The sequence below is a fragment of the Aspergillus eucalypticola genome (genome assembly GCF_003184535.1).
Source record: "Aspergillus eucalypticola CBS 122712 chromosome Unknown BO83scaffold_6, whole genome shotgun sequence".
Taxonomy (NCBI): Eukaryota; Fungi; Ascomycota; class Eurotiomycetes; order Eurotiales; family Aspergillaceae; genus Aspergillus; species Aspergillus eucalypticola.
Window position 1 is genome coordinate 229,021 of NW_020290280.1, and position 20,183 is coordinate 249,203.

General features: G+C 51.3%; 7 protein-coding genes across 7 annotated transcripts; 3 read left to right on the forward strand and 4 right to left on the reverse strand.

Annotated features, from left to right (window-relative positions):
• Positions 1–2,373: 2,373 nt before the first annotated feature.
• Positions 2,374–2,916, reverse strand: BO83DRAFT_213116 (uncharacterized protein). Its single transcript, XM_025526737.1, has one exon. It carries the CDS (start codon positions 2,879–2,881, stop codon positions 2,534–2,536), a length of 348 nt encoding a protein of 115 aa, XP_025390470.1. The 5' UTR covers positions 2,882–2,916; the 3' UTR covers positions 2,374–2,533.
• A 2,049-nt stretch (positions 2,917–4,965) lies between these two features.
• On the forward strand, positions 4,966–9,959 carry atrF (ABC drug exporter AtrF; the record flags this gene model as incomplete). The annotated part of the gene is made up of 3 exons (XM_025529169.1): positions 4,966–8,649; positions 8,700–9,083; positions 9,139–9,959. The coding sequence occupies 3 exons, from the start codon at positions 4,966–4,968 to the stop codon at positions 9,667–9,669; spliced, it is 4,599 nt and encodes a 1,532-aa protein (XP_025390471.1). The 3' UTR covers positions 9,670–9,959.
• A 164-nt stretch (positions 9,960–10,123) lies between these two features.
• Positions 10,124–13,070, reverse strand: BO83DRAFT_355938 (uncharacterized protein). Its single transcript, XM_025529170.1, has 8 exons — positions 11,982–13,070; positions 11,719–11,910; positions 11,494–11,666; positions 11,332–11,443; positions 11,219–11,279; positions 10,861–11,144; positions 10,681–10,781; positions 10,124–10,583 (listed from the first exon to the last, which is right to left on the reverse strand). Exons 1-8 carry the CDS (start codon positions 12,795–12,797, stop codon positions 10,265–10,267), a joined length of 2,058 nt encoding a protein of 685 aa, XP_025390472.1. The 5' UTR covers positions 12,798–13,070; the 3' UTR covers positions 10,124–10,264.
• A 184-nt stretch (positions 13,071–13,254) lies between these two features.
• Positions 13,255–13,726, forward strand: BO83DRAFT_213191 (uncharacterized protein). The gene has a single exon (XM_025526738.1). It carries the CDS (start codon positions 13,370–13,372, stop codon positions 13,634–13,636), a length of 267 nt encoding a protein of 88 aa, XP_025390473.1. The 5' UTR covers positions 13,255–13,369; the 3' UTR covers positions 13,637–13,726.
• Positions 13,702–14,712, forward strand: BO83DRAFT_460807 (uncharacterized protein; the record flags this gene model as incomplete). The annotated part of the gene is made up of 1 exon (XM_025537226.1): positions 13,702–14,712. A coding segment is annotated over one exon (816 nt), but the record flags the coding sequence as incomplete, so codon positions are not given.
• On the reverse strand, positions 14,572–15,093 carry BO83DRAFT_307899 (proteasome assembly chaperone 3; the record flags this gene model as incomplete). The annotated part of the gene is made up of 2 exons (XM_025527350.1): positions 14,572–14,868; positions 14,920–15,093. 2 exons carry the CDS (start codon positions 15,091–15,093, stop codon positions 14,572–14,574), a joined length of 471 nt encoding a protein of 156 aa, XP_025390475.1.
• A 3,995-nt stretch (positions 15,094–19,088) lies between these two features.
• cwc21 (U2-type spliceosomal complex subunit CWC21) lies at positions 19,089–20,084 on the reverse strand (the record flags this gene model as incomplete). Its single annotated transcript, XM_025530660.1, has 1 exon — positions 19,089–20,084. A coding segment is annotated over exon 1 (647 nt), but the record flags the coding sequence as incomplete, so codon positions are not given.
• Positions 20,085–20,183: the final 99 nt, after the last annotated feature.

Genomic DNA, 20,183 nt, shown 5'->3' on the forward strand with positions numbered 1-20,183 from the left:
GAGGTTATATCAGGTGAGAGAGACGGCGCGGGTCAGCTGGAAGTCTGCGATGGCCGCATGGATCGCGGGCGCCAAGAGGAGCAGTATCAGTCGACAGCGATCATTACGAAGTCCATTGTCAGGTGAAAGAAGAAGGTATTTCGATGAGAGACTGACCTCGACGAAGGTAATGAGTTGAGGAAAGGGGAGGCAGCATGGAGGATGGTTGGAAATGAGTAGTTGTGGAGTCGCGACGAATGATGGAGGCGGATCCAGTCACGGGAACCTTATTTTCATCGCCCACCCCAAAACTTCTCACTGCGCTTCAGTATCTCCATTGCCAGACGGTTAATCTATCTGATCTCAGACTATGCAAGGGGCCGCAGGTTGATCCCTACTAATCGCTACTAAAACAGCGCTAATCCAGATATCCAGCTCATATAGGTGTCGCATCGCTATCAGCTGCTACAACGATCAGGAGATCCAGTTATTAGGTCTGATCTTGCGATCTAAAGAGATCCAGTGTCTGCTTGAAACCTGTTGGTTTGAGTCACCGTGTGGATCATAGGTAGATAGAGGGAGGCATCGCCATGAGACTCAACTACAGTCCATGACTAGCGTGTATCGTGATCTATAACTAGCAAGGTTCGTTCACGGCAAACCACCAAGCCAACAGCAAAAGACTTGAAATCCCCCATTTTATTGAGACTATCTGATTATAGAACCAGCTGCGATTCCTGACGGCCTGCTCCAGGCCGACTGTGACCAGAAGAAGTGTTGCTTGGGCAGCATTGGAGATTTGTATCAGGCTCTCTGACTACAAGCTACCACCGTTATGATAGAGAATGCCGTTATTGGTCTATTTAAATGAGGCATTTTGGCCGTGGAATACGTGTACAGACCGCTGCTTACAGATTTATTCTCCATGAATATAATACCGTCGTCTCGTGTCCGGTCTAGACTGCCAAGGCTCAGTCCAGCCACCATGCAGGACTCTAATACACTGAATGAGAAGATGGAAGCGTAGCAGGGTAACTCAGGTTCATGATTGACCGATGCTGGTTCGCAAGCAGTGTGTGGCTGGACTAAGCTCGTGTCGATCCGTCCCAAAGACAAGCTAGCAACGGGCTAGTAGCACTTGATTAGCACGAAGGGTTCGTGATTGAAAGCACTCGATCACCTTCATTGGTCTGTGAGGAGCTGGTCCTAACACGTCCAACTCCATGCATCGAAAGATATACTCGGTACTGATTGTTGCACCGATCCGCTTCAGTTAAATTGGCAACTAGATCTGATGGGAACGACACAGCATGGTTTGTTTCCTACTACAGTAGCTCAATCCTGCATTGTGTTCCACACAAGAGCGATGCCACAGCCTCATAGACACGACAATCGGTATTTGGTTGGGGGTGAACCGGCAACGGATGCCGAAAGAGAAACGCCATTGTGGGGTACTTCCCTGCAGGTTATGCATATAGCCGTGCTATCCGATGTTGCAAAAAAGCAGGGATTGTGGGTTAATGCGACTTTAGCTGAGAGTCACATCGACAGCGGACAAGACAGTCTTGATCCGAAACGAGACTCGGTTACACGACCAGCCTATACCCTTCGTCGAACACGTGGATCTGGCGGTTTCGTGGTTTGGACATCAACCGCCATACATTCAGAGCGCATGCTAATCCGTCAGATGATGCAGGTAGACAGGATACGTCGATTAAGACACGGCAAGCCATAACATCGACACGAGGGTATAATGCCAGGTGAACTGTTCCAAAGAAACCGGATTGTGTCACTGGTGGCCGCAAGGCAGTTCCACGCCAAAAATATAAAAGGCAACGGAAAGCTATTGGCGAGTGGCTAGCAGCCGGGCAGGCTGGACCGTGGAAGATAGTAGTGGCTGGATTAAGATGCAGCGGTGCGAAAGACCGCGGACCCTGGCCTAGAGTGACCGGGCAGACTTGGGGCTAGTGCCAACTAGGCACTCTCACCGAGCAACGTGCAGGCTGGCATCGCAATTTTGTGTCCAGGTGCAGGGAGCCACTGAGCATGAAGAAAGCCACAGTAGATAGATACATACGCACAGAAATCAAGGTGTGAAAACAAAGCAAGAGATCCAAAAAAATAATTACGAGCCACCCCGCGCTTTGCGTAGCTGCCTGAGCTGACCGCAAAGTGTGCATGGATCCGTCCGAGATTGCCGCTGCTATACTCCGGTTCCCACTGGAAGAGCACATGCACAGATCCAAGACTGGCGCTAATTACCTGTGGACTTTTGGATTCCAACCCCGCAGTCTGGAGTTTCTCCGGTATAGGCGATGCAGTGCACTGCCGTGTGTTGCTCAGTTTTCCGAGCGCATGCTTGAAAATAGCACATTCCACCCTAGGAAACAGGTTGTGATGGCGGGGGATGTTCAAATATCATTCTAAAATATCAGCCTAGGGGGAATCTCTGGAAAGTGGTAAAAGGTATGTATTTCATAGTCCACTGGAAGCTCTGCAAGAACCAGACGGGGAGCTTGAGCTTGGGAGTGGAGGCGATCCGTGCAGGGAAGGGCTAGACTGAGATACGACTGATAGGTAAGTACCGTAGTGAACAGGAAGACGGCCATTTATTGGTCAGATAAGTCAGGTTGTTGCCTGTAGGCGATAACCCTAAGGAGTCAGCTGGTGGCCCAAAGGGTGGTTGGGTTGTTGCTTGGAGGAGAAAATGTGGGAGATGGAAGGGGAGGGGGTGAGTTGAGGCCCAAGCGGTGTGATGGGAGAAAATGGAGCAAACAGGGAAAAAGGGGAAAATCAAGAGCACAAGGCGATCCGAAAAGGCCTCGGAATCCCAATTGGAAACGACACGAGTAGGGCGAGAACCGGCACCCATCAGATCTGACAGATCGCACCCGGTCGGCATGGCAGTCCCGGGTGAATCGGGTGTGGCTAATCGAGTCCAAGCTCCTGCCCAAGAAGGTTCAGGTTGTTTCATGGAAAGATGAGAACCAACCAGAGGCCACGGCCGGAAAAAGCACGCGGAAGAGGGAATAAAAAAATTAGAGAGAGCGATCGTGTAACTTTGAGCTGGGTATTGTGGCTGGACTTGCAGGAATCAGCAGCAGCAAGAAGCAAGAGCAGCAACAAGCAGCAGGCTTACTTCTTTGTCGGTTCCGAGTCTGTGGCCAAACCCACTTGACTGAATCGTTGGCTGACTGGGTCTGGTAGGGAGATGGTCGGCAGGCTGACTCGAGGGTGCCGGGGACCCCGTTCCGGAGTAGTGCCGATTGAGCTCAGAACCGAAGAGATCGTCACCCTCAATGATTGATTAATAATGATAGCAATAATTATAGTAATAATATCCGTTTGGTATCACAAAAAAAAAGTAAAATAGTACCCACGTTAGTAGAAATGACTGGAAGCTAGTCCCCTGCGTCCCAGTTCACAAGTACATATCAGGCGTCCAGATACTGAGTAACTATCTACGTATATCTATTACTACTTATAGTTAAGTTAACCAGATGAGCTCATGTCAGACAGAGCCTTGTTATGGATCACAATTAATTTTAGTATTTAACTAGTAGTGACAGTGGTTAATAATATAATAGAGTCAGCTTCCTATGCCAAGAGAAGGATGATGGATGATGGATGATGACGAGGATAATCTACGAGATGATGAGTTAATTGTCTTATTATATGAGATGGGCAGCAGCAGCAGAAGAGGAAATAATCGAGTCGAGGTTGTTTCGGACTAACCGAAAAGAGAGCCCGCCTCAAAATTTCAGATGTTAAAATTTTAACGCCGGACAGGAAGTAAGTGGAAGTAAGAGAAAAGTAGGCTTATCTCCGACCCACCGTTAAAAATGATGACAAGCAGCCCAAACAAACAAACCAAACATGAATGTCAACCGAGGAAAGTTGCGCCTGGAAGATGAATTCCTCGCTGAACCCGCGTCGCTCCTTCCGCTTCCAGAGCCATTCGGGTCCAGCCGACCCCTGAACCCATGGCTCCTGTGTCCAATCACATTTCTAGAAACTGACATCCGTGGACCTCATCTTGACTCATGAGTAAAAAATAAGAACCAAGATGAAAAAAGACCCACCGCAGTTCACCCGATGGATTGTCCAGCTTTCCATCGCCTTCTTGCTGCAGTTCCAATTGTCAGCAAATCCACTCCTTCGATCTAGTTCCGCTACCTGGTCCTTCCGTCTCTCTACGTTCTCTGATTGCTTGGTTAATTCCGTCTGCTTGTCGTCGCCGCCACGGATATGGACCCTGGTCCGTTTCGGGTCCATTTGGCATGGCTACAAGCCGAGTCTATTGTCAATGCTCGTTTGCAATCCTGACAAATCCGCCTCCAATCTTGCCTGTCTTTCTCCAGTTCTTCCCTCCATGAATAATTTTTTTTTTTTCAAAGTGGTCCCGCGGCGTTAGCGTCTGATAACGCCGGCGCCGCCAATATCGTTTATACCGTGATACAACGTCCTCCCCTCCTCCACTGACTTATTTATTATCTTTCTCCCCCCTCTTTAGTGTCAGTGGATGGCTCTTGTTTCTTTCTCTCTTTGAGTCGGTTACGGTCTTTCTTTTTTTTCTCCTCCACATTCACCCCAATCTCCACTCCTCTCAAGGCGTGTGCTGGAGCTCCTGGAGCGCCCCAGTCCCGTGCCGCATCAACCCTCTACATACCCCCCCCAACTTCACTAATCATCGTCTTTACCTTTGGCTGTACATATCTTCCATACATACTCCAGCTAAACGTTGATAACACCCTTGCCTTGCGTATTCGTGGCATTACATATTAATATCTATTTATTATCCCTATTCCCTCCCCGTTCTCCTTTCTTCGATCGGAGTTTCACACCTTCAAAAAGTTTCCTGGGTTCGCCTTTTTTTTTTTCTTTGCGCCACTCGGTTGGTAGCCTACGATATCACCACCACCTTACGTCCGACTCGCAGATCCCTCCCTCGGAATTTGCCTGACGACAGGCGCCACAGTCTCCACCATGGCTGACGAACATCGTCAGCCGGATGCATTGCAAAATGTTCCGACTATCACCCAGGAGCATCCCTACGCCCAAGAAAGCTCCCACGTTATCGCTTCCGACCAAACCGTGATCTCCCAGTCGACTAGCGAGACCGACCTATCCGCTGATGGCCGTTGGGGAGAACAGGAAGAGGAGCCTGTCTCTCGTCGCGGCGCCATGGAGGATTTCGAGGAAATGCGCAAGGAATTGACTCGCCTCAGTTTGCATCAAACCCGTTCCGCTACTCGAGAAGCTCAGCGACTGCGTTCGCGCGCAAGCCAGGCGCGCGATGAGGAGAAGGCTTTGGAGAACGACGACGACTTGTCCGGCACCACGGACAGCGGTTATGGCGGCTTCGACCTCAGCGAGTTCTTGATGGGCGGCCACCTCGAACGCCGGACGACTGCAGGCGAACCCGCTAAGAAGGTGGGTGTGGTATTCAAGGACGTCACCGTGAAGGGTGTCGAGACGGGTGCGTCTTTTGTTCGTACCCTTCCGGACGCCGTCATCGGTACCTTTGGACCCGATCTCTACAACATTGTCTGCAAATTCGCCCCCAAACTCCGCTTTGGTCGCAAGCCCCCCGTGAGAGACTTGCTTCACGAGTTCACTGGTGCTGTGCGGGAAGGTGAGATGATGCTGGTGCTGGGAAGACCTGGTGCCGGTTGCTCCACCTTCCTGAAGACCATCGCCAATGACCGAGACGCCTTCGCTGGCGTCGAGGGTGAGATCAGCTACGGCGGTATGTCCGCGGAGGAGCAGCACAAGCACTTCCGTGGTGAGGTCAACTACAACCAGGAAGATGACCAGCACTTTCCCAACCTCACGGTTTGGCAGACCCTCAAGTTTTCTCTCATTAACAAGACCAAGAAGCACGACAAGGAGAGTATCCCGATCATCATCGATGCTTTGTTAAAGATGTTCGGTATCTCGCACACCAAGAACACCGTGGTCGGCAACGAGTATGTCCGCGGTGTGTCCGGTGGAGAGCGAAAGCGTGTCAGTATCGCGGAGACGCTGGCCACCAAATCCTCCGTCGTCTGCTGGGATAACTCCACCAGAGGTCTCGACGCCAGCACCGCCCTGGATTACGCCAAGTCCCTGCGCATCATGACCGACATCAGCAAGCGGACCACGTTTGTCACCCTGTACCAGGCCGGTGAGAGCATTTACGAACTCATGGACAAGGTGCTGGTGATCGACCAGGGACGCATGCTCTACCAAGGTCCCGCCAACGAGGCGAGACAGTACTTTGTGAACCTTGGTTTCCACTGCCCCGAACAGTCGACCACGGCCGATTTCTTGACTTCCCTGTGCGACCCCAACGCCCGTCAATTCCAGCCTGGCCGGGAAGCTTCGACTCCGAAGACTGCGGAAGAGCTCGAGTCCGTGTTCAGACAAAGCAGTGCCTACCAGCGTATCCTGGACGATGTTTCTGGCTATGAGAAGCAGCTTCAAGACACCAACCAGGAGAGCACCCGTCGCTTCCAGAAGTCGGTCGCCGAGTCGAAGAGTAAGACCGTGTCCAAGAAGTCGCCGTACACCGTTTCTCTGGTCCGCCAGGTCGCCGCCTGTGTGCGTCGTGAGTTCTGGCTGCTCTGGGGTGACAAGACCTCGCTCTACACCAAGTACTTCATTATTATCTCCAACGGTTTGATTGTCTCGTCCTTGTTCTATGGTGAATCGTTGAATACCAGTGGTGCCTTCTCTCGTGGTGGTGCTTTGTTCTTCTCGATTCTGTTCCTGGGTTGGTTGCAATTGACGGAACTCATGCCGGCGGTCAGTGGTCGTGGCATTGTTGCCCGTCACAAGGATTATGCCTTCTACCGTCCGTCGGCTGTTTCCATTGCTCGTGTGGTTGTGGATTTCCCAGCCATCTTCTGCATGGTCGTTCCCTTCACCATTATCGTCTACTTCATGTCCGGCCTCGACGTGACCGCTTCCAAGTTCTGGATCTACTTCCTCTTTGTGTACACGACGACGTTTTGCATCACGTCCATGTATCGCATGTTCGCTGCGCTCTCGCCATCGATTGACGATGCTGTCCGATTCAGTGGTATTGCGCTTAACGTGTTGATCCTGTTCGTTGGCTATGTCATTCCCAAGCAATCTCTCATCGATGGTTCGATCTGGTTCGGATGGCTCTTCTACGTCAACCCGTTGTCTTACAGTTACGAAGCCGTTCTGTCCAACGAGTTTGCTGGTCGACTCATGGACTGCGCCTCATCGATGTTGGTCCCCCAGGGCTCTGACTTGGATCCTAGGTACCAGGGATGCACTCTCACCGGATCTCAGCTCGGGCAGACGCAGGTTTCGGGTTCCAACTACATCGAGACCGCCTACCAGTTCACCCGCCATCACATGTGGCGTAACTTCGGTGTCGTCATTGCCTTCACTGTGCTCTACATCCTGGTGACCGTTTTTGCTGCCGAGTTCCTCTCGTTCGTCGGTGGTGGCGGCGGTGCCTTGGTATTCAAGCGTTCCAAGCGTGCTAAGCAGCTCACGGCGCAGAGCGGCAAGGGAAGTGACGAAGAGAAGACCCAGGGCGCTGGTGTTCAGGCCCAGTCCAACAGCAACAGCGACTCGTTCAACCGCATCTCATCTAGTGACCGCGTCTTCACCTGGTCCAACGTTGAATATACGGTTCCCTACGGCAATGGCACAAGGAAGCTTCTCAATGGTGTCAACGGCTATGCTAAACCCGGACTCATGATTGCCCTGATGGGTGCTTCCGGAGCTGGTAAGACTACGCTCCTGAACACTCTGGCTCAGCGTCAGAAAACGGGTGTGGTCACTGGCGACATGCTTGTGGATGGCCATCCTCTGGGCACCGACTTCCAGCGAGGCACCGGCTTCTGTGAGCAGATGGATCTCCATGACAATACCGCTACCATTCGCGAAGCTCTCGAATTCTCCGCGCTGCTTCGTCAGGACAGAAACACTCCGGATGAGGAAAAGCTGGCCTACGTCAACCAGATCATTGACCTTTTGGAACTCGAGGAAATTCAGGATGCCATCATTGGCTCCCTCAATGTCGAGCAGAAGAAGCGCGTCACTATCGGCGTCGAGCTAGCTGCCAAGCCCAGTCTTCTTCTTTTCCTCGACGAGCCCACTAGCGGTCTGGACAGTCAAGCGGCCTTTTCCATCGTGCGATTCTTGAAGAAGCTTTCTCAAGCCGGACAGGCTATCGTGTGTACGATCCACCAGCCTTCGTCCATGCTGATTCAACAGTTTGATATGATCTTGGCTCTGAACCCTGGCGGTAACACTTTCTACTTCGGTCCGGTCGGTCATGAAGGACGCGACGTGATCAAGTACTTCGCCGACCGCGGTGTTGTCTGTCCCCCTTCGAAGAACGTCGCCGAGTTCATTCTTGAGACGGCGGCTAAGGCGACCAAGAAGGATGGCAAGAGCTTTGACTGGAACGAGGAATGGAGGAACTCGGAGCAGAACCAAAAGGTTTTGGACGAGATCAAGACCATCAGAGAGGAGCGCAGCAAGATCCCGCTCGATGAGCAGGGCGTGCCGTACGAATTCGCTGCTCCTGTTACGACCCAAACCTACCTCCTCATGATGAGACTTTTCAGACAGTACTGGAGAGATCCCTCTTACTACTATGGAAAGCTCTTCGTCAGTGTCATCATCGGTATCTTCAACGGTTTTGTAAGTACCCTTGGCTCAGCCCTCTCATGCACAGTTACTAATCCATGTAGACCTTCTGGATGCTTGGAAACACCATTTCTAGCATGCAGGACCGGATGTTCTCGATCTTCTTGGTCATTCTCCTTCCGCCTATCGTCCTGAACAGCTTGGTTCCCAAGTTCTACATCAATCGGGCACTATGGGAAGCTCGCGAGTACCCCAGTCGTATCTACGGATGGATCGCATTCTGCACGGCCAACATCGTCTGCGAAATCCCGATGGCTATCATCTCCGGACTGATCTACTGGCTGCTGTGGTACTACCCGGCCGGTTTCCCTACGGACTCGAGTAATGCCGGATACGTCTTCCTCATGTCCGTGCTTTTCTTCCTGTTCCAAGCCAGCTGGGGTCAATGGATCTGTGCCTTCGCTCCGTCCTTCACCGTCATTTCCAACGTAAGTTATTCCGTTTTCAGAATTAACCAAAGCAAACAACTAACACAAACACCAGACCCTTCCCTTCTTCTTCGTCATGACCGGCCTTTTCAACGGTGTTGTCCGTCCTTACTCCGCGTACCCCGTGTTCTGGAAATACTGGATGTACTACGTCAACCCGGTCACCTGGTGGCTCCGCGGTGTCATCTCGAGCGTCTTCCCCACCGTTGACATCGAATGCGCCTCCTCGGAAACCACCCACTTCAACCCTCCCCCCGGCCAAACCTGCTCTCAGTACGCCGACGACTGGGTCTCGAGTGCCGGCGTCGGCTACCTCTCCAACCCCAACGCCACTTCGGATTGCCAGTACTGCCCCTACGCCAACGGCTCCCAGTACATGCACACCCTCAATGTGCACGATGGCGACAAGTGGCGCTGCTTCGGTATCTTCCTCGCCTATGTGATCATTAACTGGTTCTTGGTCTACTTTATGATCTACTGCGTGCGCGTCCGTGGCTGGTCTTTTGGACTTGGCTACGTCTTCGCTGCGCTGGGAATGCTCTTCGGTAGCATCAAGAAGCTGTTTGTGAGATCGCCCAAGGCGTAGAGCTCAGGCTTTGCCACTGTTTATTACAGCCACAGCATTCGTCTGTTTGATGGATGCTGGTAGGTGGGACTTTCCTCCTGTGATATATTTTGGGAGGAAGAAAAACAAAACAAAATACGAAATCATCATCAAAAAGATACATACAGGCCTATGTGGCCTGAAATACGAGATGAAGCAGCAGGAGGAGGATAGAGAAAAGCATATTGGTTCGGATTTACTTTTTTTTTTTCCTTCTTGGTTTATATTATCATGCAAGATAGATAGAGATGCATCAGCGTGTGTGTTTGTCGGGTGGCTTGGCTTTTTGCTCAGCCTTTTCTTCATGTTGTTTCTTTTTTTTGGGTTATATTTTGATCCATAATAGGTACATAATGCATATCATTCTATAGATATACTCTATATTTATTGTGGCTAGGAGTAGTAATAGTGGAGATTTTGTATCATCAGATTGGTTAGATATTTCTTAGTCTCAACTGAGATAAATGTCCTGCACATACATCTACCCATATATGTCATAAACTCCTTATCCCTAAGCCCTATCAAGAAAAACATCCAGACCACACACCTTCCTCTTAACTGAAACTGGGGCCCAACATCAACTCTGACTCTCCGCAAAAAACCACGGCTTCCTCCCCCCACTATACCTCGCCCCCGGCACCCGCATCGGAACCGGAACAGTATCCCCGAATACAGCGGGGAGGTTTGTCCCGTCGTCATCATTATTGGTTGACGATGAAGATGATGAAGATGATTCAGAGGCTTTGCCTTTGCCTTTATCTTTATCTTCGGATATCTTATCCTTGACTTCTGGTGTATCCGTCTTGTCTTCGATAACAGGGACTATTACGCCGCATTCCCAGTTTCGGCAGTTCAGCTTGGGGGATTTGGTTGAGCGGTCTTGGACGAGGCGGCCCCTGTGGGTGGGAGACAGGTGGGGTTGGTTAGTGAGTGTTGGGTTGGGTGAAATTAAAAGGTTGGGGATGGATGTGATATTTATGAGGAAATACGTACCAGGCACTTTCGGATAGATTGGCACTTCCGACGTAAGCCCATGCGCGGCATTGGGTTGTTTCTGATAGAGGGATGGGTTCGTCGGGGCGGATGTAGAGGATCTATTGTTGAGTGGGGATGGGATGTTAGAGATATCGTGTTTGTGGGGGAAGAGGAAAGGGGGTAGGGTGGTATACGCACCTTGTTATGCATTAACAAGCCTTTTCTTTGACTCTCACAGTCTCGGAGTATATGGCGTGGAAAGTTTTCGCCGTTGTACCATCTTGACTGGAAGCAGATGGTGCCTGCGCAGCGGGGACCGCCTTTTGATGTTGCGATGGTATTCTGGGAGGGAAAGTAGAGACGGAATCGGTCTTTCCATTCAGTGCCTGTGTCTTTCTTGAGGAGTTTGGAGGGATCGTCGCGTCGGGGAACAGGAAATGATTTGGCGTAGCGGATTGTGAATTCGGTAAGACCGTCGTCGCCTTTGAGTTTAAGGGATTTTAGCGTTAGTTGTCGGGTCTATGGGTAGGGGCAGGGGGTTTGGGAGTGTGTCTACCTTGTGAAGCGAGGTACAAGGAGCGGAGAAATTGGTCGGTTATAGCGCCGACAGAGGAAGCCTTGACTTGTGAGTATGTGGTAGATGGTTGTGGGTAGAGGGTAGATGCTTACGATGAAGTCGATGTTGAGTGGTACGGATGTACGAAGATTCAGTCTTGCCACTGCTCGACCTAGGCCGCAGTAGCCTGTTCGTCTCCATGCAGTATCTGTGTGAGAGCCACCGCTGGGACTGTTAGATATATTCAATGCGTCTAGTAGCAAAAGGGGACATACATGGTGTGAACGAAGGCATATTTCGATGTTTTGCTAAAGTCAAAGCTGTCAAGCTTAGCGATGATGTTCTCATGAAGAGTACTGGCTTTGAGGAAATGAACCAGATCTTCGTAGAAATGGGTTGTTGGCTTCTCGGCGCCATCCTTTTTCGGTAAGTCAATGAGAAAGACGCTCTGGAGGTGTGTCAGCAGGGGTCCAAGGGATAGACGCTCTTGTGCTTATTACGTTCTCCATGACTCCGTTCATCTCACCCCAGTCAAATGGGGTTAGATTAGCTGTCGGTACCACGAGGCGAAGATATCCAGGGTGAAAGAGCAGCATCAACTTTGAGTGCATGCAAACGACCTGCCCACCCATTGGTGGGAAGCATAACCGCAAGTTCCGCATGGTAGCCGTCTCTGATTCGTACTGACGTTTCTTCTCTGGTGATTAGCTTATTCTAGACAAGGCTAAATTCCAGGGTGCGAAGGACAATGGAGAATGCTCACTGTAGCCTCATCCTCCGCCTGCATGATCATAATGAAACGAGTACTCTCAACATTAAATTTACTGAACAGCCAATCCATCTCCCACATGAATGAGCTCAAGACAGCAAGCTCCAGATCAGACTTCTGCAAGACCTCCTCAATCTTGATATCGTCCCCTTGCCGGGGGCATCCAAAGGCCCATGTCTTTTTGACAATACCCTCTGGATATTGAACCGATGGTGAAGTAGATGGGATCGACCTAGAGCTTGTAGGCTGTGATGCAGACATAATCGTACCTTTAGTGGCCACAGAGGGTTGGACAGTGGGCTTTGGAGCTAAGTCGATCTTCGAGTGCTTAGTCTCACGGAGATCAATGGAGCTAGTATCCTCGGCCTTTCTCTTAGCAAGTCGTGCGAGACGCTCTTGCTCCATCTGCTTGCGATCGAGACCGAAGATACCCATGGACTTAGCAGGTTCTTGGCCGATTGTCTTCTCTTCGACCTCTTTTACTGAGGGAGAATCAGTGCCTTGGGGCTCCCCTTTCTCAGAGTCGCTAATTTGTAGATAACTAGAGGCGTTTTGCGATCCTCCTTGAGCGTCTTGCAACGAGAGCGCGATAGCTCTCTTTAGGTCTTCATCATATTGATCATCATCACCCGCCTCATCATCCGTGTCAGATCCTATTACGGACCGCGACTTCGGAAAGATGGGTACAACGTCATCTGAGTCGGACTCCGCTGTGAGATCAACAACCTGTCTCTCGGAGCTGCGACGCTGATCGGGTTCAGAGTCTAGATCAAATGTCTCAAACTGGCGTTCCCCTTCATGTGGAGCCATATTGAATGATTTATTAATACCAGAAGATAGGATGAGTGAGATGATAGATCCAATAAAAAGGATAGAATGATAGTGAGGGTAAAGAGGGGATGAGTCGGTAACAACTAGCGGAATAAATAAAGGCCTGACGGTAGTTTGTACCGGAGGTTGTCTGTTTATCAGGCCGACGCTAGAGATGCTTCAGCGCAGCAAAACAAGCGCAGCACTGTGTTCATCAAACAAATGACTTGAGAACTAAGCAAGAAGTCTTACGGTTAGAAAATAAGAAGGTTGAATGAATTTGGAGGAGGTTGTTATGAGAGAGGAAGTGCAGGTTCACTTCACACCCTGGGATCCTGGCAGCTGGCACGTGACCGAGACGGGCTGAGCTGGAGAGCACCAGTTGAACCCCCAATGCACCAACAGGGCAGAAGGATGCAGGATACTAAATAATTATATTGAGAGGGAATGGGGATATATTTAGAGCTGTAAATTTACTGGGTCTACAACTCAGAGCATTGACTATGTGGCTACGCTGTAAGCATTCACTACCGGCAACTTATGTTTGATTGCGTTTGGCTAATAAGACACACATGCAAACAGTTGGCCATGCACAGCTGCTCCAGACCACGGTGTTCCCGATTATCACAGGTGGCCCCTTCTGCCAATATTTGCACCTAGCTTTGACCTCAGATTTGCTGCTTGATCTAGAGTCAAACAACATCTCCAAACATCCCGCGCATCGTCGTTCACCTGATGACATGGCGGGAGTGGTTCCGTCAGGAGCTCTTAAGAGCCAAGGCTTGTATCAGAGTCTGGTGCAAGAGCACAACCGCCATGACCCCAGCAATCGTGGGTAAGTCGTGCTCGTCTTGTTTTCGATCTCGGACTTGTTCGCAGCTAACATCGGACGCCGACAAGACCAGTAGTTCGTTTTGTCAAGCCCTTGTACGACAAAGAATCGGGGGCTGTTAGTGATTTCGAAGAACATGACAAGCAGCCAAAGTACCGTGAGGTAGCCGATGAACAGATCATTAAGATGCTTAAAGTAGCCCAGTTTGATACACAGCCAATGTCGAAGTGTCTCCTGTACCGTCTCCCCCTGGAAGTCAGACTAAGAATATGGGAATGCCTGTTCCCGCACAACTGGAGTGCCGTGGAGCTGGAGGAATTCGCACAGACGACAACGGGCCTCGCTATCCTCCTGACCTCTCATCAGATCTTCCATGAAGCCTTGCTGGTCTTCTTCTATTCGCTTGCATACAGCAGGCTTGTCCTCAAGGAGTACGGAGGCTCTACTGCGCATTACCTCAAAAGTGTCCCCTTGAAGTTGGATCGGTGCATTTATAAGCGTAGAGGATTCATCTGTCTCGATATAGAATGCGACGAAGAAAGAACGTTTGGATCGCTTGTGCTTTCACTTGGTGACAAGATCCATGAGACGGCAGTTCGACGTCGCTGGGGTTTCGCGCTCTTCATTACCACTTTGAGAATGGAGGGGCCCTTGCGTGTCCATGATCTGACCGTCGCTGTCACTGAGAATTGGAAAATCCCCGGATTTGACGAGAACGATTTGGTCCAGGCTCTGTTCAGTGGGGCCTTCACGGTCCTTGGAAGACTGAAATTCGTGGGCTTCACTAGAATGGAGCGAAGACGTCTCACCAACCTAATACTCGCGAGGCAGGACCCGTGCGTGCAGCTCATGCGGCGTAGGGATAATGCTGAGGATATAGTTCGGTAAGTGGTAGTTCCTGGCATAGAGTTGGTCATGTCATTGGGCCACCTTATTGGCTCGTTAGATGCATTGCAACACGAGGTCAATGACGGCAAAGAAAACATCTCGATCCGCGTCGGCAGTTTCAAGCCCAAGCCCCAAAACGAGCATACGTTTCTCATTGGGCGTCTTGGTGACAATGGCACTGGCGATTTGACGAGCATAAAGCTGACCAACTACTTCATGTCCAGGAGCCCGGCCACCGAGGAGTGACGTGGCAGTCAGATTGCCAATAGGAAGAAGACTGTCCTCAGCAGGCTCAGAGATGGTGTGAAAGCCCTCTGTTCCTGGATTTTTGTTCTCAAGTGGCACGTGCAGCTGAAGTAGGTTAGTTGAAATGAGAAGAGCATGGCATGATTATTGACTAACCCAATGTCCTAGTCGGCCTTTCTGTGAAATGGTGATTAAAATCCTATCACTGAATTTGATCAAAGTGACATTTGTCTGGATGCCCTTGACATCTCCAACAACCTGCTTCGTGACTGCGGGGTAGGGCAGGTTTAAATTCTGAAGTTGGTTGATGTCAAAAGGTTCACTATCCATGGTTGTTTTTTTATGTGATTTAAGTTAAGAGATACCCTGACAGGCAATGAGATGCACAAGTTCTCTTCTTAGGATGATGAAAAAAAAAGATAAGAATAAAACAATAACACTGTGATAAACAAGGAAACGCGACGAAGCAGAAGAAGAGGAGAGAGAAGAGTGAAGAGGGGTGACTGGCCGTGAAGTACATCCTAGGCGGTGAGGCTATACTCACCGCTTTGCAGGCAGAATGTGGCCGCCGCCTGATTTTTTTCACGGCACTCTCTTATCGCTCTTCACTTTTACTTTCAGTCTGGGACCTGGTTAACTTTGTCTTGCAATTAAGACAAAGGGTCAAGTCTAGTGATCATGCCCAAGTTTGTCCCCCGCCAGCGAAAGCAAAAGCACAAGCAGAGGGAGGCAACAACCGCTCCGGTAGACACCAATGTTGCCGAACTTGCGCCCGTCTCCAAGGATGAGAAGGAAGCTAAACGGCAGAAGCTAAAGGAAGAATTGCGAGCACAGCACGCTCAGGTTTCTTCCAAGAAGCAGAAGCGCTTGGACAAGTATATCGTGCGTGCGCCTCTATATTGGCCATCCCCTATCGTTATATCTAACACTTTATACAGGAAAACAAGCTGAAGAAAGAAGAGAATCTCGAGCTGCTTAAAAAGCTCGCGCAATCCAAGGTTGATACCTCGGCCCTCCAGAGCTCCAAGGAACTAGGAAAGCGCAAGCGACAAGATGAAGTACCGGCCGTATCTAGAAGCGCGGATCACGACTTGCGCCATGATCAGGACCTAGACTTTTCGGACGACGATTCGGACGATTCGTTGCCCCAATCGAAGACCACTGTTAACGAATCTAAATCCGAAGCCCCCGCGCAAAAGCCCGCAGAGAACCCAGCGACCGGTATCGGGTTGAAGCGCCCTCTGGAACTCGGTCCGGATGGGTTTCCGGTTCTCAAGAAGCGAAAGCAGGTTGCGAAGAAACCAGAGATAACCATCACGATGCCGGAAGTGCCGTGGGAAGGATTTGGCTCAGATGAGGATCAAGACGAAGACAAGGAGTCTGAAGAGGGCGAAGATGAAGATTCAGAGGGAACATCGTCAGATGGCTCAAGTGACGAAAGCGGCAGTGAGGGTGAGGGCGATGAGGACGAAGATGAGGATGATAGCGAGGAAGAGAGTGAGGAAGATGACGACGAAGAAGGCGAAGAGGAAGAGAAGCATAAAGTGGGCCAACCTCGACAATCCGCCTTCAAATCTTGGGCCAGACAGCAGATCAATGATGCCATCGGTTTCAAGCCTACCACTGTTCCAGTCGTCGAGGAGCAGGCGTTCATTCCAGAACGCAAGAAGCCAGTCAGGAACACTGTTGCCGAGGAGGAACCATTGCCCTTGGAACTTCAGGTCACCACGGGGGACCCCAACCGGAAAGCCTTTAGTGTCCAGGTTAACCGGTCAGAGGAAATACAAAATGCACGCTTGGGACTGCCGGTTGTTGGCGAGGAACAGAAGATCATGGAAGCAATCTACAATAACTCCTCGATCGTGATATGGGGTGCTACTGGTTCCGGAAAGACAACCCAGCTTCCCCAATTCCTCTTCGAAGCCGGCTACGGCAACCCCAACAGCCCCAATCCAGGCATGATCGGAGTAACTCAACCACGCCGAGTCGCAGCAGTCAGTATGGCGAAGCGTGTAGGCGAAGAGCTGGGCGAATTCTCCGATCAAGTCTCCTACCAGATTCGCTTTGAGAGTACGGCATCCAGCAAGACCGCAATCAAGTTCATGACCGACGGTATCCTCATCCGCGAAATTGCCGAAGACTTTTCCCTTAGCAAGTATTCGGTCATTGTGATTGATGAAGCCCACGAACGGAGCGTCAACACCGATATTCTCATTGGAATGGTCAGCCGCATTGTCGACTTGCGGAAGGCTATGCAGGAAGAAGACCCGTCCGTCAAGCCTCTGAAGCTCGTGGTCATGTCTGCCACCCTGCGCATCTCCGATTTTACACAAAACCCGAACCTCTTCCGTCAAGGACCGCCGCCTTTGGTTCAAGCACAAGGTCGCCAGTATCCTGTCACCATCCACTTCTCCCGACGTACCAACCGCGATTATATCGAAGAGGCATTCCGCAAGGTGTCGAGAGGTCACCGCAAGCTGCCTCCGGGCGGGATGCTTGTGTTCATGACCGGACAGAACGAAATCCGTCAGCTGTCCAAGCGTTTAAAGCAGGCCTTCAAACCCACCCAGCGCGGCGAAGCCACTCAAGCCAGGGTCCAGATCTCTGCCAACGATGCACCCCTGGAGGCGGAAGATTTCGAGATCGGCGGTACCGATCTGTCACTTGCTGGCAACCAGGAAGATGACGAGAGTGACTACGAAATCACTGGACTGGATGAACCCGAGGAAGATGAGGACGAGTTTGATCTGGGTGAAGAGGCCATGAGCTCGACGACGCGAGTTCATGTGCTCCCATTGTACTCTCAGCTTCCTACCAAGGAACAACTTAGGGTTTTCGAACCCCCGCCGGAAGGCTCCCGACTTATTGTCCTAGCCACCAACGTGGCTGAGACAAGTCTTACAATCCCCGGTATAAAGTACGTGTTTGACTGTGGTAGAGCAAAGGAAAAGCAGTACGATCTCGCAACAGGTGTTCAGAAGTTCCAAATTGAATGGATCAGCAAGGCCAGTGCCAACCAGCGAGCTGGACGTGCTGGTAGAACTGGACCTGGTCATTGCTACCGTCTGTACTCTTCGGCAATCTACGAGAACGAGTTCGCCGAATACACTGATCCGGAGATTCTGCGGACGCCGATCGAGGGTGTCGTACTTCAGATGAAGAGCATGGGACTCCACAATGTCATCAACTTCCCATTCCCTACACCTCCCAGCCGCGAGGGTCTAGCCAAGGCCGAAAAGCTACTCAAGAACCTGGGCGCACTCACATCCGAAGGGCAGATCACGCAAATAGGTAACCGCCTATCTACATACCCTCTGTCTCCCCGGTTCGGCAAGATGCTGTACGTCGGCCACCAGCATGGCTGTATGCCGTACGTCATCGCACTTGTTTCCGCCCTCGCAGTCGGCGATCTGTTTGTTCCGGAGAACCAGATCGATCCTACACCAGCGAAGGACGATAACGAGCGCAACGGTGTATACACGAACGCGGACCGTCTCGAAGACACCGCCCGGGAGCAGCGCCACAAGGACTACGCTCGGGTTCACCGTCTTTTCAGCAAGCACGATGACACATCCGACGCACTGAAGTACCTATCGGCAATTTGCGCCTACGGGTACGCCTCCGACGGCGATGCCTTCTGCGACAAGATGTTCCTGCGCGCAAAGGCCTTCAAGGAAGCCACGCAGCTCCGCCGCCAGCTGACAGACATCGTGCGCAGCAACAACCCGGGCTTGGTTCAGGCCTATCAGGCACGCTTGCCCGAACCGACCGAAAAGCAGGTCAAGGCCATAAAGCAGATCATCACGGCCGGGTTCATCGACAATGTTGCTCTCCGCGCGGACCTTGCGCCCGTCCCGCCTGAGATGCACCGTACCCCCAAGCGAGCCATCGATGTTCCCTACTTCACGCTGATGAGGTCTCGTGACGGACCCGGCTTGGAGCTGGACGAAAAGGTTGTCTATGTGCACCCGTCCTCTGTCATCGCGCAGCTCTCCGCTAAGGAGATGCCTCAGTACATTGTCTACTCGCATCTCCAGCAATCGTCGCCCTCCATTGTATCTGCAGACCAGACCCCGAAGATCCGGATGTATCCCCTCGCCACGCCCAGCGGACTGCAGCTATCCGCGCTGGCACACGGAACGCCGCTGATCGAGTACGGCAAGCCGATTGGCAAGACGGAGTTGATCGAGGGTATTCCTCAACGGCGATCATGCTGGGTGATCCCGTCGCTGGTAGGTGAGGCCGGCGGAGCGCGGTGGCCGCTACCAGCCAAGAAGGTCATCCAGAGGAAGGATGCGAAGGAGGGATGGGTGATAGAAAAATTTGTCGCATAATGTACATATATATATACCAGACGCTTACAATCTTACAAAAGTGATGATGATGCAATAACATGAATCTGCCGTAGCCATAACAATAATAAAACGTAACCAGCACCCATACCAACCACTAACACCATAAAACAACCAAGAAGAACAACTGGAATCATAATACCCACCCACACTGAAAGTAAAAAAAGAAAAAACCACTATTTATCCTCCTTAATCCCCAACGCCCTCCTCAACCTCTCACTCTCCTCAATCTTCGCCTCCGCCAACTCATGCACCTGATAACTCTTAAACTGGCGTCTCTCCTTAGGCGGCAAATCCCACGCCCTACGACCGCGTCTCCCTGCACCACCACCACCACCACCACCACCATTCCCTCCTCCATTCCCACGTTCCCTCTCCTTTTCCTCCTCCTCCATCTCCCTAACCAACTTCTTCCTCAACGCCTCACACCTCTCATCAATCTCCTCCTCCGTCAACACCTTCTCTTCATCACCCTCACTCTCATCCTCCTCACCCTCCTCCTTCTTCACCTCCTCCTCCTTCTTAGATCCCTTCTTCTTAGATCTCTCCTCCTCGATCCTCTCATTCTCCTCCTCCAATCTCTCCCTCTCCTCCATAACCTTCACTTCGATTGCGCGCCGCCGATCATGCTCCAGGATCTGCTTGTCGGGTTGTCGCTGCTTGAAGGGCTTGTCTAACGGGTGGTCCGAGGAGGAGTTCGCGCCGCTGATGGGTGGGTATGGCGCGCCGTATCCAGCGTTGCGCGGCTTCATGAAGGCGAAGTTGCGTTGCACGTAGCCGGAGGTGCCGCTGCCTCGGGGGGTGGAGAGGCCGACGTTGGAGGACATTTTGTTTATATGTTTGATGGTATTCTTTCCGTGGTTGACTGGTTCTGGGCCTTGTGGTTGTGAGGTGTTGTGTGGTGTAGTTTTGTGAGGGTTGATTTATGGGTGTGAAAGGTGGGTGAGTGGTGGTTGAGGAGGATGATAGATATTATTGCTGCTGGAGAGGCGAAGGTCTGGATCGGCGAGTCATGCGGCGATGGAGGGAGCTTAGTGTCACGTGATGATAAGGGACTGATAAAGCGGG